At 44.0% G+C, this 14,241-nt stretch overlaps 1 protein-coding gene across 3 annotated transcripts in view; it reads right to left on the reverse strand.

Annotated features, from left to right (window-relative positions):
- Positions 1–14,241, reverse strand: part of Barx2 (BARX homeobox 2) — a 71,203-nt gene that overhangs the window by 14,816 nt on the left and 42,146 nt on the right. For 2 of the 3 annotated variants that reach the window (XM_074066344.1, XM_074066345.1), the window contains exon 2: positions 811–1,111. In XM_074066344.1, the coding sequence (XP_073922445.1) occupies positions 811–1,111 (301 nt within the window). Of the gene's footprint in view, positions 1–810; positions 1,112–5,714; positions 5,826–14,241 lie in introns of all 3 variants that reach the window. The other variant, XM_074066343.1, reaches the window with a different exon arrangement.

Consider the following 14,241-nt stretch of genomic DNA (forward strand, 5'->3'; position numbering starts at 1 on the left):
CCTTCTGATCTCTGCCTCCTGAGTAGCTAGGATTACACACATGAGCCACTGGGCTGGTGACAAATTGTCATTCACAGGGTGATTGGCATACTCCTTTTCAGCTTTTATCACACACTTACTAAATAGCTTCAGAGATTCATTGAGTTTCCTTCCGATCTTCTTTGATAGGACTGGGGCCAGGTCTGATATAGACAAGGTAGTGAGCAAAACAAGAGAAAAAGGACCTGGAAACACCCCTCCCCCAACCATCTCAGGTAAGTTGAAGGAATAAGACACACGTTCTTGCATATTTTGCTGTGGAGATAGTAACTTAAAGGCAGGGGTGGGGGGCATTGAGGCCTCCAAGGCAATCCAACGTCACGCCTTCCCCATGTGGATCTCCAAGGGATTTAAAGAACAGATCTTCTTCCAGTTCCTCCCAGGCCTCAGTCATTGGTTCTGTCTTGATATCCATCAAATTCACTAAGACATCAGAAACCTCCTCAACTGGATCAATCCAGGCCTGTCCAAGAAAGAGCCAGGCCAGGAAACTGAGTCAGCTGTTTAGCTGGAATGGTTGGGTTAAAATACAAAGATAGAGCGAAGGGTGTGCAGTCAGCCTCGGGCAGGCCCTGGGGGTGAATGTGCCAGATTCCCTGGGATGCCATCTGTTAACTCAGTTGAGACGACACCTTGGGCTAAGGAATAAAATTCCTGCCAGTGTGTTGTTGGGCATCATTGAAACTGTGCTCTGTGGCTCCACATCCCACTCACAGTACAACTGCCCTGCTCAAGGTCATTACCTGCAGAGACCCCTCCCTGCATCCTCACCTGTCTGGCGTGGACAAGTACTTCTGCTTCTGGAATTTCTTCTCCAGGCCCATGAGCTGCAGCTCGGTGAAGATGGTACGACTCCGGCGGGGCTTCTTCTGCCGGGGTGTGGGCTGCTCGGCCTCTGACTCACTGCTGGCTAACGCCTCGCCACCTGGGACCTCAGCAGAGGCAGCCTCAGTAGCAGGGTGGCGGGACAACACGGGGGCAATTCCTGGGGTGGTAGGGATCAAGTGGGAGATGACCGTGGGCTGTCGGGTGATCACCGAGAGGAGAGGGTACGCCCGAAGGGAAGAGGAGCCTAGAAGACAAACAGGGAGGCAGGTCAGCACAGGAGCAGGGGTTGGACAGAGGCTGGGGGCCCAAAGCAGACCCTGCCTGAGACCTGCCTGATGGCAGGACCTCCCAGTCACCGGAGATACAGATGGAGGAAGGGGTGAAGAAAAAGCAAACCACACCTGCAGGGTGGGCAGGCTACTGAGGCCTGCTCATCTTGGTGTGCAGAACACCCATGCCTCCTCAGGTGGGAAGGTTTTCCTGCAAATCCTCTGGTTTGAAGTGAATCTAGCCCCTCTCCCCTTTGTGAGCTTCTGGGTTTAGGGATGTAGAAGTCAATGGGGCCAAACAGATGAAGAGTAGTCAGAAAATGCAGAAACACATACTTCAAAATCCAAAATAGATTTGTAATATGCAAATTTCCTGCAAACCATCTATGGTCTTTATTCAAATACCTGCTTGTAACTAGGAATTCCTAGACTGAGAGGTTGATGTGCATTGAATCATAACATTCTCTTCCAGCTGGAAGGATGCATAAGGATTATTTAATTCAACTTCCCCATATCTAGTTCCAGAAAGGTGGAAAGTGTTGCATGTAAGGTCACATAGCTAGGAGAAAGCAGATCGAGGAGTCAGACCAACATCTAGCTTGTGGTGCTCTTAGCAATCACATCATGAGTCACGTGGGTACATCCTGGAGAAGAGGAGAACAGAGAGCTTCTAATTCACAAGGAAGCAATTCGACGGCTGACAGCAGGGTTTAGGAGGCTTGCAGGCTGGCTGGGAGCTGGACTGAGGAAAGGCGCTGAGCTCCATTCATAATGTCTGCCATGGGCAGGCAAGGGCTCAGAGGCATGGTGGCATATATACTAGTTACATGCTAGTTCTGTCTTAGGAATTTCAAAGAATATTTTTTTGCCTATCTAAGTTTTTGGGGGTTTTTTTGTTTTTGTTTTTGTTTTGCCAACTGGAGTTTGTACTCAGGGCCTACACCTTGAGCCACTCCACCAGCCCTTTATTGTGATGGGGTTTTTTTGTTGTTGTTGAGATAGGGTCTTGTGAACTATTTGCCTGGGCTGACTTTGAACCATGATCCTCCTGATCTCTGCCTCCTGAGTAGCGAGGATTACAGGCGTCAGCCATGGGCACCTGGCACAATCTGAGTCTTTCAAGTTCAAGTAAAAGACCTCTTTTCTCTCATTACTTAATAGCATCAGGCTTACAATATCTTGATCATGATTCCTTGACATCATTTTGTCTCTCTGGGCCTCAGGTTTATCATCTGGAGAATAAAAGTGGCTAATTTCAAACTCTTCAAACTCTGATATACTGATGCCACAGAAGAACCTCTCACCCCACCATCTGACAGCTGATGAAAGAACAGAAGACTCATTTCTGCCCTTAGGCCTCAGTGCAGTCCTAACAATGGACTACAAGAGCCAGTCAGCAAGAGGCAGCCAATGTTCACTGTAGTTCTGGGCTAAAACTAACTGGACTGGCATCATGGAAGCCCCGGGGTGGACTTGCTCTCTTCTCTGACTTGCTCTTGTTCATTCCCAGGCCTCTGTGCTGGAGGCCAGGCCTAGTCATCAGAGCAGATAACTCCTCTTGTTCTTTGAGTGCACATCTAGCAAGGCCCAACAGAAACCACAAAGTTGTTGAATAACAAGAAATCACCAAGTGCTAAGGCTTCTGTGAACTCTCCAGCCAAGGCTAATGCTTGAGGTTTTGTGTTGTGGATTCTTTTTAAGAAAAAAAAATCATCTGGGGATAGTTTTTATAGCAAGAAAAGCAGTGTGCTGGGCTTGTGGTTTACACCTTTCAGCACACATCACAAGAGGACGCTGCCTAAAAAAGTCTCTGGAAGCTTCTTACCCAAACAGGTGTTGCTCATTTCAAATCACTTTAATTATGCCCTTTCTTCCAAAAGGGACTATTTTTCTTTCTTCAGCAGGCTAGTTTTTGATCTAGAAACTCAGGACTTACCTCTGTAGGAAATGGATAAGGCCTACCTGTAAGTCAGGATATTTTGTTTTAACCTTTCTCTTTTGTGAAACAGTCAAACTTATTTTTGCCTAGAATGTAATATTTTGAAAGTGGGACTCATGCTGGGTGCCAGTGGCTTACGCCCATAATCCTAGCTACTCAGGAGGTAGAGATCAGGAGGATCATGGTTCAAGGCCAGCCTCAGACAAATAGTTCACAAGACCCTATCTCAAAAATACCCAGCACAAAAAAGGGCTGGGGGAATGGCTCAAGCAGTAGAACATCTGCCTGGCAAGCATGAGGCCCTGAGTTCAAATCCCAGTACCACCAAAAAAGGAAAGAAATAGGCACTCATACACTGGAGTATTAAAGAGAAGCCATTTCACACTCATACCAATAATATCTACCAAGTTCCTAATAAGTAATTCCAGTCTGAGTGGTATTTGCTCATGTGTACAAAGATTTGTATACAACCATCTTCACTGTAGATTCATGGGAACCTTGTCTATAATAGCAAAATTATCTGTCTACAAATTACATATCTACTAATAGAAAAGCAGTTAAACAAATTGTGGTTCCTCTGTAATATAATATAGCCACTAAAAAGAATACCTACATAAACTGTTAGGAATGCATAGATGGGCAGGTAGGTAAACTAATACGAGAAAAGGAACTAAAGTACACTATGAAGAGAGGGAAAAGTATGGCATAAAACAATTTGCACTGTCATGAAAAATGTGTGTCTGTATTTATAGATGCAATCTTTAGAAAGCTAGTTAAACTAGTGACAGCGATTACCACTGGAGAGGTGATACAGAGTGAAAAGGAATTAGCATGTACTAATCTCTGCCTGTATGCAACCGGACCACGACATTTATTGACCATCTAACATAGGCCACATAGCTAGCACAGACTAACACAGCTGCTCTGGAAGTTACCCCTACGGCAATGAACATAGGCTTCATAGACCCCATGCAAAGGAGGCAGACAGAAAACAAATAAATAAGTAATACAAATTCTATAAAGAAAACTACAGCAGAGTGGGGGGGGGGGGGCAGGTGCTTGAGAGAGAGGAGTCAGGGAAGGCTTTTGTGCAAAGGTGACCTTTCAGCAGATAAGGGCCTCTCTGTACCCGAGAGCCTTGAGGTGACAGGGATGAGCACCCCAGGCCAAGAACCAGCACGCACAGAGCCCTAAAGGGGGAAGAAGCTTGGGTTCAGAAAATATCAACCAGGCAGAAATGAGCAAGGGCATGAGTTGCAGGATAGAAGCGTTTGCAGAGACCTGAGGAGCCAAGGTATTGCGGGTGGAGGGAAATGATGCAGATTTGAGCGAGAGAAACACAGAATCTGATTTAGGTTTTTAACAGTCCTCCTGGCTTCTGTGTGGAGGTTGGTCTGCAGGGGTCAGAGGAGAGGCCAAGAAACCAGTGAGGAAGCCAGGCCATATTCCAGAGCCGAGGGCAGCAGCTATGCAAGGGAGAAGCAGTCAGAGTCAGGGAAGATTTTATGCTTCAGGTGCAAAGACCTTGCTGAAGGACTGAATGTTAAATCAGAGAGAGGGAGCATTGCAAGGTGAATCCTGGAGGCTTGCTCTTAGCAGCTAGAAGAATGGTGGTTTATTACAACGGTAAAGAGTAGACACAGAGCAAGGCTGGGTGGGAAAAGCAAGTTGCTGTGAGACACCTAGAATGGATTAAGAAGACAGGTAGATGAGCCAATCTGGAGTTCAGGAACGCAAGGGGTGAGGACCCAGCTTTGATTCCTGGAGTGCTTGTAGCATTTTTATCCATAGGAATTGTCTGAGGTCAGCTAGGGAGTGAGTGGAAGAAAGAAATAAGAGACCTGAAGACTGAGCCTGAGGCACGCCAACATCTGAAGTCATAAGGAGGAAGAAAAGAGACCCATGCAGACTGAGGAGAGGACAGTAGAGTACAAGGAAACCCAGCATCCCCTGGCTATCCCAATACTCAGATGACAGCTCTATATTACTTACATTTTATCATACACGTGTTATTTTTGTAATTTTTAAAAAAGGAAAATTTTGATTAAATGAACTTTGAGTTTTATTCTCATTTTAAAGTTTTAATATCTGTTCAAGTTTGTCAAAAAAAGAATGATCATTTATTGACCCTTGACCCTATGCATGATTAAAACATCTAAAAAGCTGGGCAAAGAAAACCAATCTAGAGCTCCCAGAAATTAAGTATAAAATATGTTTAGTTTTATGACACTGCTAGGAAAACAAACACCGTGGATATCCCCTTGGACAAAGAGACTATCCAGTCACTTCTGAATCAGTCTACGGAACATTTTCCCTTTATGTTGCAAGATGTTTGAGCTTTTGAGTTTGTATGCTATGTAGAATTATATTCTTCCCTTTAAAAGAAAATCGTCTAACATGGAGAAATGATAGTCTTTTCTGTGTTAGTAGAACAAGTAGATACTGGTTTGCAAAAAAAATGATCTATACCTCATAAATTTTAAAAATAAATTTCACTCAAAATGGATCATAGATCCCAATGTAAACACAAATCAATAAAACACAATGAGATACTTCCACACTGCTAGGATGGACTAAACTATTTTATCAATTAGCAGTATCAAGTGCTGACGAGGACAAAGAGCAACTGGAACTCTCACGCATTGCTGGTAGGAATCCAAAATGGTACCACCTCTTTGGAAACAGACTGGCAGTTTCTAATACAGTTAAAAATACAGGCACCATGTGACTCCACAGAACTAGGTATTGATCTACAAGAGAAAGAAAACACAACCATCAGTATGCAAATATTTATAATAGCATTAATAATTACCAAAAGCTAGAAACAATCCAAATGCCCCTGAATGGTAGGGAGTCTGCTGTCTGAGGCTTCAATAAACAGATTTTTGTTATCTTTGAATTTAATTCCATACATAACACTGGGCCATGTGGAACCTGAGATACTTGGTTTATATTTTGTATGCATGGGTTCACTCTGTTCTCCTGAACTAGTATGTAGTCCTGTTATAAGAGCATTCTACTTTAATTATTGTGGGTTCTATTTGTGTGTGTGTGTGTAAGAGAGAGAGAGAGAGAGAGAGAGAGAGAGAGAGAGTGTGTGTGGTACTAGTTTGAACTCCAGGCCTCATCCTTGCTAGGCAGGTGCTCTACCACTTGAGCCACTCTGCCAGCCCTGTTTTGTGTTGCGTATTTCTGAGATAGGGTCTCTCAAACTAGTTTCCCAGGGCTGGCTTCGAGCCCCAATCCTCCTGATCTCTGCCTCCTGAGTAGTTAGGATTACAGACATGAGCCACTGGTGCCCAGCTTATTGTGAGTTCTTTAGGGAGTTTTGTTGTCTGATAGAACAAGTCCCCCTTCTTTGTTCTTGGCAATTGTTGTCCATTTACTCTTCCCATTGAACTTTAGATTCAACTTGTCAGACTCTTTTAAAAAGCAAATTCCACTTAAAACTTGGTAAAAATTATACTTATTTTGTAGATTAATTTTGAGAAAGATAAGTCTTTTGATGAAAGTTGAAAATCAATTGGGGGTTATATAAAAATGGCTTCTGGAGATTTATACAATTGGATTTCATAAAAATTAAACCTGGTCAGGTGGGTGGCCCATGCCTGTAATCCCAGCTAGTGTGGGAGTAGAAACTGGAGGATAATGGTTTAAGGCCAGCCTGGGCACAAAAGGTAGGTTGACCCCCCATCTCAACAAAGTAACCTGCAAATGGTGGCACATATTGTAATCTCAGCTACACAGGAGGCATAAATAGGAGAACTGCAGTCCCAACCAGCCCTGGCAAAAACGTAAGACCCTATCTGAAAAATTGCTAAATCAAAAAAGGGCTGGAGGCATGGCTCAAGTCATAGAGCACCTGCCTAGCAAGTGTGAGGTCCTGGGTTCAAACCCCAGTACCAAAAAAAAAAAAAAAAAAAAAAAGGTAAGGAAGAAGAAGGGGACAGAAAAGGGAGAGGGAGAGGAAAGGAAAGAGTAAAGGGAAAGAAAGAGGGAAGGGAAGGGAAAAGATTAGACCTAATGAAAACCTTCATCAAAAGAAAAAAATCCCTAACTTCTGATGGCTTTTAGTGACTGTAGGTGACATCCAAATAACTGCAGTTCTAGTTTCATTTAACATTTAACCCAATGTTCAGACACAAATTCACTGACAAAACTGTACTCTTCCCCTACCAGCTGAGAGCTCCCTCCTGTGTGGGGTGTAATAAAGCCACAGTGATGCTGAGAGTATTTGGGGGCTTTAGGGGGACCAGCTCTGTAGATAAATACCCTTGCTTGTACTGGCTTCTCAGCATTTGATGTGTTTCTAAGTTTAGAAGGAACAAGCATGGCTGGGTAAAGAGTCGGCGGGTGACATGTGTGCAACAAAGCACTGGCTCTCCTGGAGGGCAAACGCGTGAGCACAGAAAAGTGACACAAAATACCCTCCAGCCAGCTGCTTGCTGTCTTTTCTTGTTTTAATATATGACCAGATTTAAAAAAAAAATAGCTTTGCCCCACAGCTTTAATTTCATAAAGCACTTACACGTCAACGTTTGATAATCCCACCCAAGTGCTCTGAGATAGTCCTCCCTTTTATTTATATTTTGTCTAACAATCAAATTTAATTTCTAAGAATAGGGAAAAATTACAAATGAATGCACAATTCCTGGGAATTATCGCCATGTAAGAACTGGACTGAAGACAGCTGCCTTGGCTACTCTGGATTGTTGACGAGCACTTGTGAAACTCAAGCACATTTTTGCTACTGAGAGGGAGGGATGACTGTATAAACCAGAGACACTGCTTAAACAAACACATTTTTAGTTGACAAAAGGAGTGTAAGCATGACCACATTCAGTGTGTTTTTCCTTAACCTTAACTAGTGTTTTGCTGTAGGATGAATGTCACCTAACTGTGTGTATCATCTATCTGGAAACACTTCCCTGCCAAACATTAGGCCTTTTTCAGAATCTGTTTTTGGATTTTAAAACCTGAATGCATCAATAGTTGGTTATGCTGAGGAGCACCCAGGGAGTTTGGGGCACATGGAACATTCAGAAGGCTAAACACACATTATCTCTGGATCTCCACGTCCATGAATTTAACAAATGTCAGATTGAAAATATTTTAAAACATGAGTGTGTACTGAACATGCACACTTTTTCTCACTGTTGTCCAAATGACAAAGTATAACAACTATTTTCATAGTGTCCTCATTGTATTAGGTATAAGTAATCGAGAGATAATTGAAAGTATTCTGGATGAGGTCCATTTATTCATGCAAATACTACACTACTTTACAGGAGGGGCTGAGTACGCATGAACTTTGACATCTGCAGGGGGAGGGTGTCCTGGAACCAATTCCCAGGAACACAGAGAAACAAGCGTACTTTGAGACTCTCAAGACTGTATGGAAGTTTGAGCGCTTGACCGTGCCAGGCATGGCATCATCCAGGGTCGCTGACCCCTGGCACATCAACTCAATGCAAGTCCTCCTTCCTGGTCAGACTCCCCGGCTATTGAACCACAGAGCACATACCTCCTGTGTCTTCTCTTCCACTTCTCCAACACACAAATCCACCTTCCACACCTGCCCTTCTGGATGACACAAGCACAGGCCAAAGGTCTGAGTGGGTAAGAATCTCTAAGCTGCCTGCCTGACAGATTTATGTTCCAGGAATGTGTGACCTATATACACACGGAAGGCTTCAGAGGGACACAGCAGCACAGGAAGAATTGGGTATAGATGCACCGAGGTGTCTGAAAGAGACTGAGCAACTGGGTCGCAAGAGCTAAATTCCCTGGTAGAAAAACCACAGGATTACCCTCAGTGAATTATTCTTGTAGCTCCCCAATTGGTCAATCTGGGTAGTGGAAAGAACAGGACCTGTACCACTGTCTGCCAGTGACCCTGGGTGGGTTACCAGAACTTTCTTAGTTTCAGAGTGCTCATGTATAAAGTCAGACCAGTGATGGTTCTTCCTCCTGACTTTTATGAGGATGAAGTGCTCTGATGTACGTGAGCACCCAGTGGGCACCAAATGCTTTTACCTCCCTTCCTTTTCCTCCCTTCACTGAGTTGTTTGATGTTCTGTGATTGGGACACATTAAAGTGGATTAATTTTCTTCTCAAGAAAGCAGACCTATCTGGGAACCATGTGGATCTCCTTGTCCTCTGCATGTTCAGATCAAAGCAAGAGTGAGCAACACCAGAGTCAGCAGTTTCTCAGTGGGGGTCATCAAATGCCCTCTCAGCCATGGGCTGACACTGATAGCAACAAGAGAGGGAAGAGGAACCAGTGCAAAAAACTGCCAAGATTCTGGAAATAACTGCTTTAGTTTTGCAGACCTGTATTCAGAAAGCAGGGCTGGGCATGTAGCTCAGTGGTAGAGCACCTGCTTAGCACACACCAGGCCCTGTTCCATCCCCAGTACCACACACACACACACTCACACACACACACACTCACACACACATGCGCACACACAACTCACAGAACACCCTGCAAGTCTCAAGGTACAGTGCTTGTCAAAGTTAAAAATAGGCAAGGAAGGATAAACTTGATGGGATGGGGGAGGAGGGGTAAGACACCAGACAAAACAAAACTCAAACTCAATTTCTGAAAAGTGTCAGGTAAACAGTTACAGGGTGGTTAACATTACTTTGCCCTGTCTTGTGCTGGGAGTGAGGAAAGGCTGGACTGGAGGTAAGCAGGAGATGAACAGGAAAGTTCAATGACTGTGAGCATGGGAAAGAGGGGACCATATGAAGAAGGGAAGGGGAAGGGAAAAGAAAAGGGAAAGGAAAGGAAAGGGAAGGGAAGGGTAGACTCAGACTTTTAACTTTGTGATAAGCTGCTTTTAGCCCAGCAAGAGTGATTGAAATAGGTGTGATCTTTACAGGTTATAGCTTTGTGTGACTGAAGAAAAGTGAAGTGTTTTGAGAGGCCACTTCAAACGCTGACAAAATGTGTTAGCCATGAACTGTCTCATTAAAAGGGTGCATTGGAGCCAGGTGTTGGTGGCTCACGCCTATAATCCTAGCTACTCAGGAGGCAGAGATGAGGAGGATCACAGTTCAAAGCCAGTCCAGGCAAATACTTCACAAGACCCTATCTCAAAAAACCCTTCACAAAAATAGGGCTGGTGGAGTGGTTCAAGGTGAAGGCCCTGAGTTCAAGTCCCAGGACCACAAAAGGGGGGGTGTGGGGGGCATTGGCATTTAATGAGTTAAGTGTAAATGAATTTTAAAAATGGAATAAATCCACATTCAACTTCCATGATGTAGACTTTGGGATAACCATCTACTTTGGCGGGGGACAACTGGAGACGATTCACAAAGATTCAAAAACAAGGGGCAGAGTGGTGGAGGGAGGAGGAAAAAATGAAGAAAGTCAGGAAGTGAGCAACTCTGGCAGCTGATTGCATCATCTTTCCGGGTTTTTTATTTTGCAGAGACAAGCTCAGTCTTATCGCACTCCACCTGCCATGTCATCAGATCTGGAGGTGCCTGCAAAAGTACTGGGCTGTACTGGGAGCTGAGATCCATGAAGCTGACCTGGCAGACAGATCTCTAGACCTTCCCATGTGCCTGAGGTGTCATCATCCACAGGAGCTTCTGCTAGCCTTCAGTCCCTCAGCCCCTCAGCCAAGTGCACACTAGAAACATCCTCGTCTCTTTCCTCCCTCCCCGCCATTCTGCGGTCTATGCACACCACCCCAGCTTTCATCCACACCTCACAAGCCCTCACTCACAGAAAGCTGCCCAGAGCAGCTGCTGCTTATTACAAAGACAGAATTAATCACTCCTACCCTCATGCACCCACGCTTTTTGTTTGTATCCTTATTCACCCTTACTTGATTCAAACCTTGAATTACAAGCTAATTTGTTTACCCATCTGTTTCTCACTAAACTGCAAACTTCTTTAGCACAAGACAAAGTCAAAAGGCATATCCTCCTAGCGCTTGGACCCAGATCCCCACGGAATTGACTTTACCTGGAACCAGGAGATTAAGGCTGGTTTAAGGCTAAATTAAAACGGTTGTGACCCCTTTGGGCTCTGCGGCCTTGGTCAAGTCATACTTCAAAGCTTCTGTTTTCTCTTCTATAAAGTGGCAATAATAATACAAACTTGTTGGAGGATGCCACTGGACAGTAAATATGAAAGGAAGTGAAGAACTATTTCAAAAATAGCACTAATTTTTAAACACCTATTTAGCAGACACATGAGTGAAGTTCCAGAGTTTACAGATGCCTCAATTCAGTAAGAAGATGCTAACCAACCTCCACCCTCTGCCTCCTGCAGGGACCCTAATTAGGGTCCTTGTGTTCATGGAGATAACATTTGCACAAAGTTTACTGGAAGGAATCCCGGGTTCACTGTCACCACCATCACAGAACTCAACCCAACAGCTGCTCGACTCTGTGCTAACTGGCAGAGACAGGAAGAGACACAATTCCTGACCTCTGTCTTTGAGGAGCTAATTGTCTAATTGGAGAAACAAGACATTAAACCAAAGGCAGATAGGAATCAAAGGGGTATAAGAACCACAGGAATTCAAGGACGGCTGGGTTCAAGAGAGTTCCATGCCTAGCCTTGAGGTGAGCTGTGAAGAGAGGAGGATATGGGTCACAAAGGGAAAGGAAGGAATGGATTCCAGGGGTACTGTCAAGGAAACCCAACAGGACCTGGGACCCCACTAACTGTGTAAGAGGAAGAGCAGAGACACAGAGTTGGAAGACTCGGCCGGGCCCCTAGCTGTGGCTGCTAGACTTGATGCGCTATTGATATACCTAAAGTCTGCCAAGTCTGGGCAAGAAGTTAGCAAGATCCCATCTCAGGCAATAACTGAACATAATGGTGCATGAATGTAATCCCAGCTACAGGGGGAAGGGAAGTCCCAGGCTAGCCCAGACAAAAATGCAAGACCCTATTTGAAAAATAACTAAAGAAAAAAATGGCTGGATACATGGCTCAAGTGGTGAAGTACCTGCCTAGAAAGAATGAGGTTCTGTGTTCAAACCCCAGTACCACCAACACACACACACACACACACACACACACACACACACACACACACACAAACAGACCAGGTCCTTGCCTAGTTCATAGTTGGCCGGGATACCAGACAACTTAAAGAGAAATAATTCTGGGTGTCCTAAAGAGTATTCAACAGCAGAAGTCAACTAAATATGAGGGCCAGGATTCCTCTAGAAAAGCAGAATTTGAGGTTTGAAGGATGAGGTTGGCTGAGATTTTAGTATAAGATGAACACCAAACCATGAAAAGGAACAGGAACAGGTAAAAATGTAAGAATTGCTGACATTAAAGCACACATATTTGCCAAATGCTGTCAAAAAAAAAACAGAAGTAGAGAAAATAGAGGAAAATGCATCTGTGACTTACTACAGGATACCTAAAGAAATCTGCAGTTGAAATTGGCTCCACAGAATGAGGGCAAGTGGGGAAAAGCTAGTGATGGAGCATGGAGCATTCTCAAACAAACCCTTGTCTGGGAAGGATCTGAAAAGATTGTTGACTTACTAATCAGTGTATTTTCCATGGCTGTGATCACACAGGCACTTCCACTGGGTGCTCTGATATCACACACCCACTCCAATCATGTACTTCTGTGGTATCCCACTATTTCCTGAGAAAAGTGTACCCTTAAAAGTGTGTGCAAATAATGCAGCCAGGGAAGACAACAATGTTGCAACAAGGCCTCTAACTTTGGAGGAGTCTGCCCTGTGGAGGTGAGGAGGAAAGCAAGCTCTGTGTTTGGTGGTAGGAGCTTGAGGAACAGAAAGAAAGAGTTCCTTTGCCTTTCTCTCCTATTCAAGCTGTTAAGATCAAGTGGCAGCCAGTGGATCCCAGTCATGAAAAACTGAAATCAGATATTAATATTTACTCATGGCTTGAGTCTTGCTCTTTAAGGTATTTGCTCTCTCAAGAGACCAGCAGTAAGATTCTGTAACACAATGAACACCGATTGTGCAGACCATGGGGCACAACTGGCCAATTAGGACCAAAGATGGTTGGCCTTGCACTTGCCCCACACTGAGCCAAATTCTGTCTATTAAGATCTCGTTCTACCTGCAGCAACTCTATTAAGCTTGCCCAGCCTTCAGTCCATGACACACAATGCAGTATCTCTCTGAACTTCCCTCATCTATAAATGAGGGAATTAGATGATTTTAAGTCCCTTTTTGGCCCCCAAATGCAACATTTTTGAGTAATACCACACTGGGAAACCATATGTCTCTCTTATATTTTCAATTTGATTTGAAGTCTTTACCTTATATTTCTACCATTTGTTTTTTTCATATTTCACGTAGGACATCAATTGAACAAACATCAGCCTGTAATCCTAGGTGAGCAAACATTAGCCTGTAATCCTAGGTACTTCAGAGGCAGAGATCAGGAGCATTGAGTTCAAGATTAGTCCAGGGGAAAGTTCATGAAACTCCATGTCAATTAATGGCTGAGCACAGTGGTGCATGTCTGTCATATCTGGTATGCAGGGAAGCACGAATAAGAGGATTGCAGGCCAGGCCAGCCCTAGCATAAAGCGAGACCCTATGAGAAAAATACCTAAAGTAAAAAGGGCTGGAGATGAGACTCCAGTGGTACAGCACCTGCCCAGCAAGCAGGAGGCCCTGAATTCAACTTCAAGACTGTCAAAAAAAAAAAAAAAAAAAGAAATTGCTAAACTAAAGAAGAGTGCAAAGAAGAAGAATACTGATACATACATATAAACTCCTGAATCTTCTTGGTTCACACAGAAGTGGGGAGACAAACCATTTACTTGTCTGATATTTCCACAAGTAATCTAGATAACTACTGAAGACAAATGACTACATCTGCATAATTCTCACTTTACACAATTAAGACACTGAAGCTCTGTGACTATGGAGCTACTGATATTTTAAAAACAAAACACAAGATTATTTTCTTCTAACCTTACCTTCGATGGATTAGGCAGAAATTAGTTTTCTTTGTATTAAAGTCACAAAGAAAGTTGATGTCTGAACTCAGCCCAGCACTCAGCTGTCCAGAGGAAAGCTGTTCACATCACTGTATTGCCTTTCAAGGCAAGAGCCACCAAACGCCAAGTACTGCTTGGCTGTCGGCACTTATTTTATTTTTCTCCTTCATGTGGTCTACTTGGGGTGAGCTTGGG

The sequence above is a fragment of the Castor canadensis genome, chromosome 2 (genome assembly GCF_047511655.1).
Source record: "Castor canadensis chromosome 2, mCasCan1.hap1v2, whole genome shotgun sequence".
Taxonomy (NCBI): Eukaryota; Metazoa; Chordata; class Mammalia; order Rodentia; family Castoridae; genus Castor; species Castor canadensis.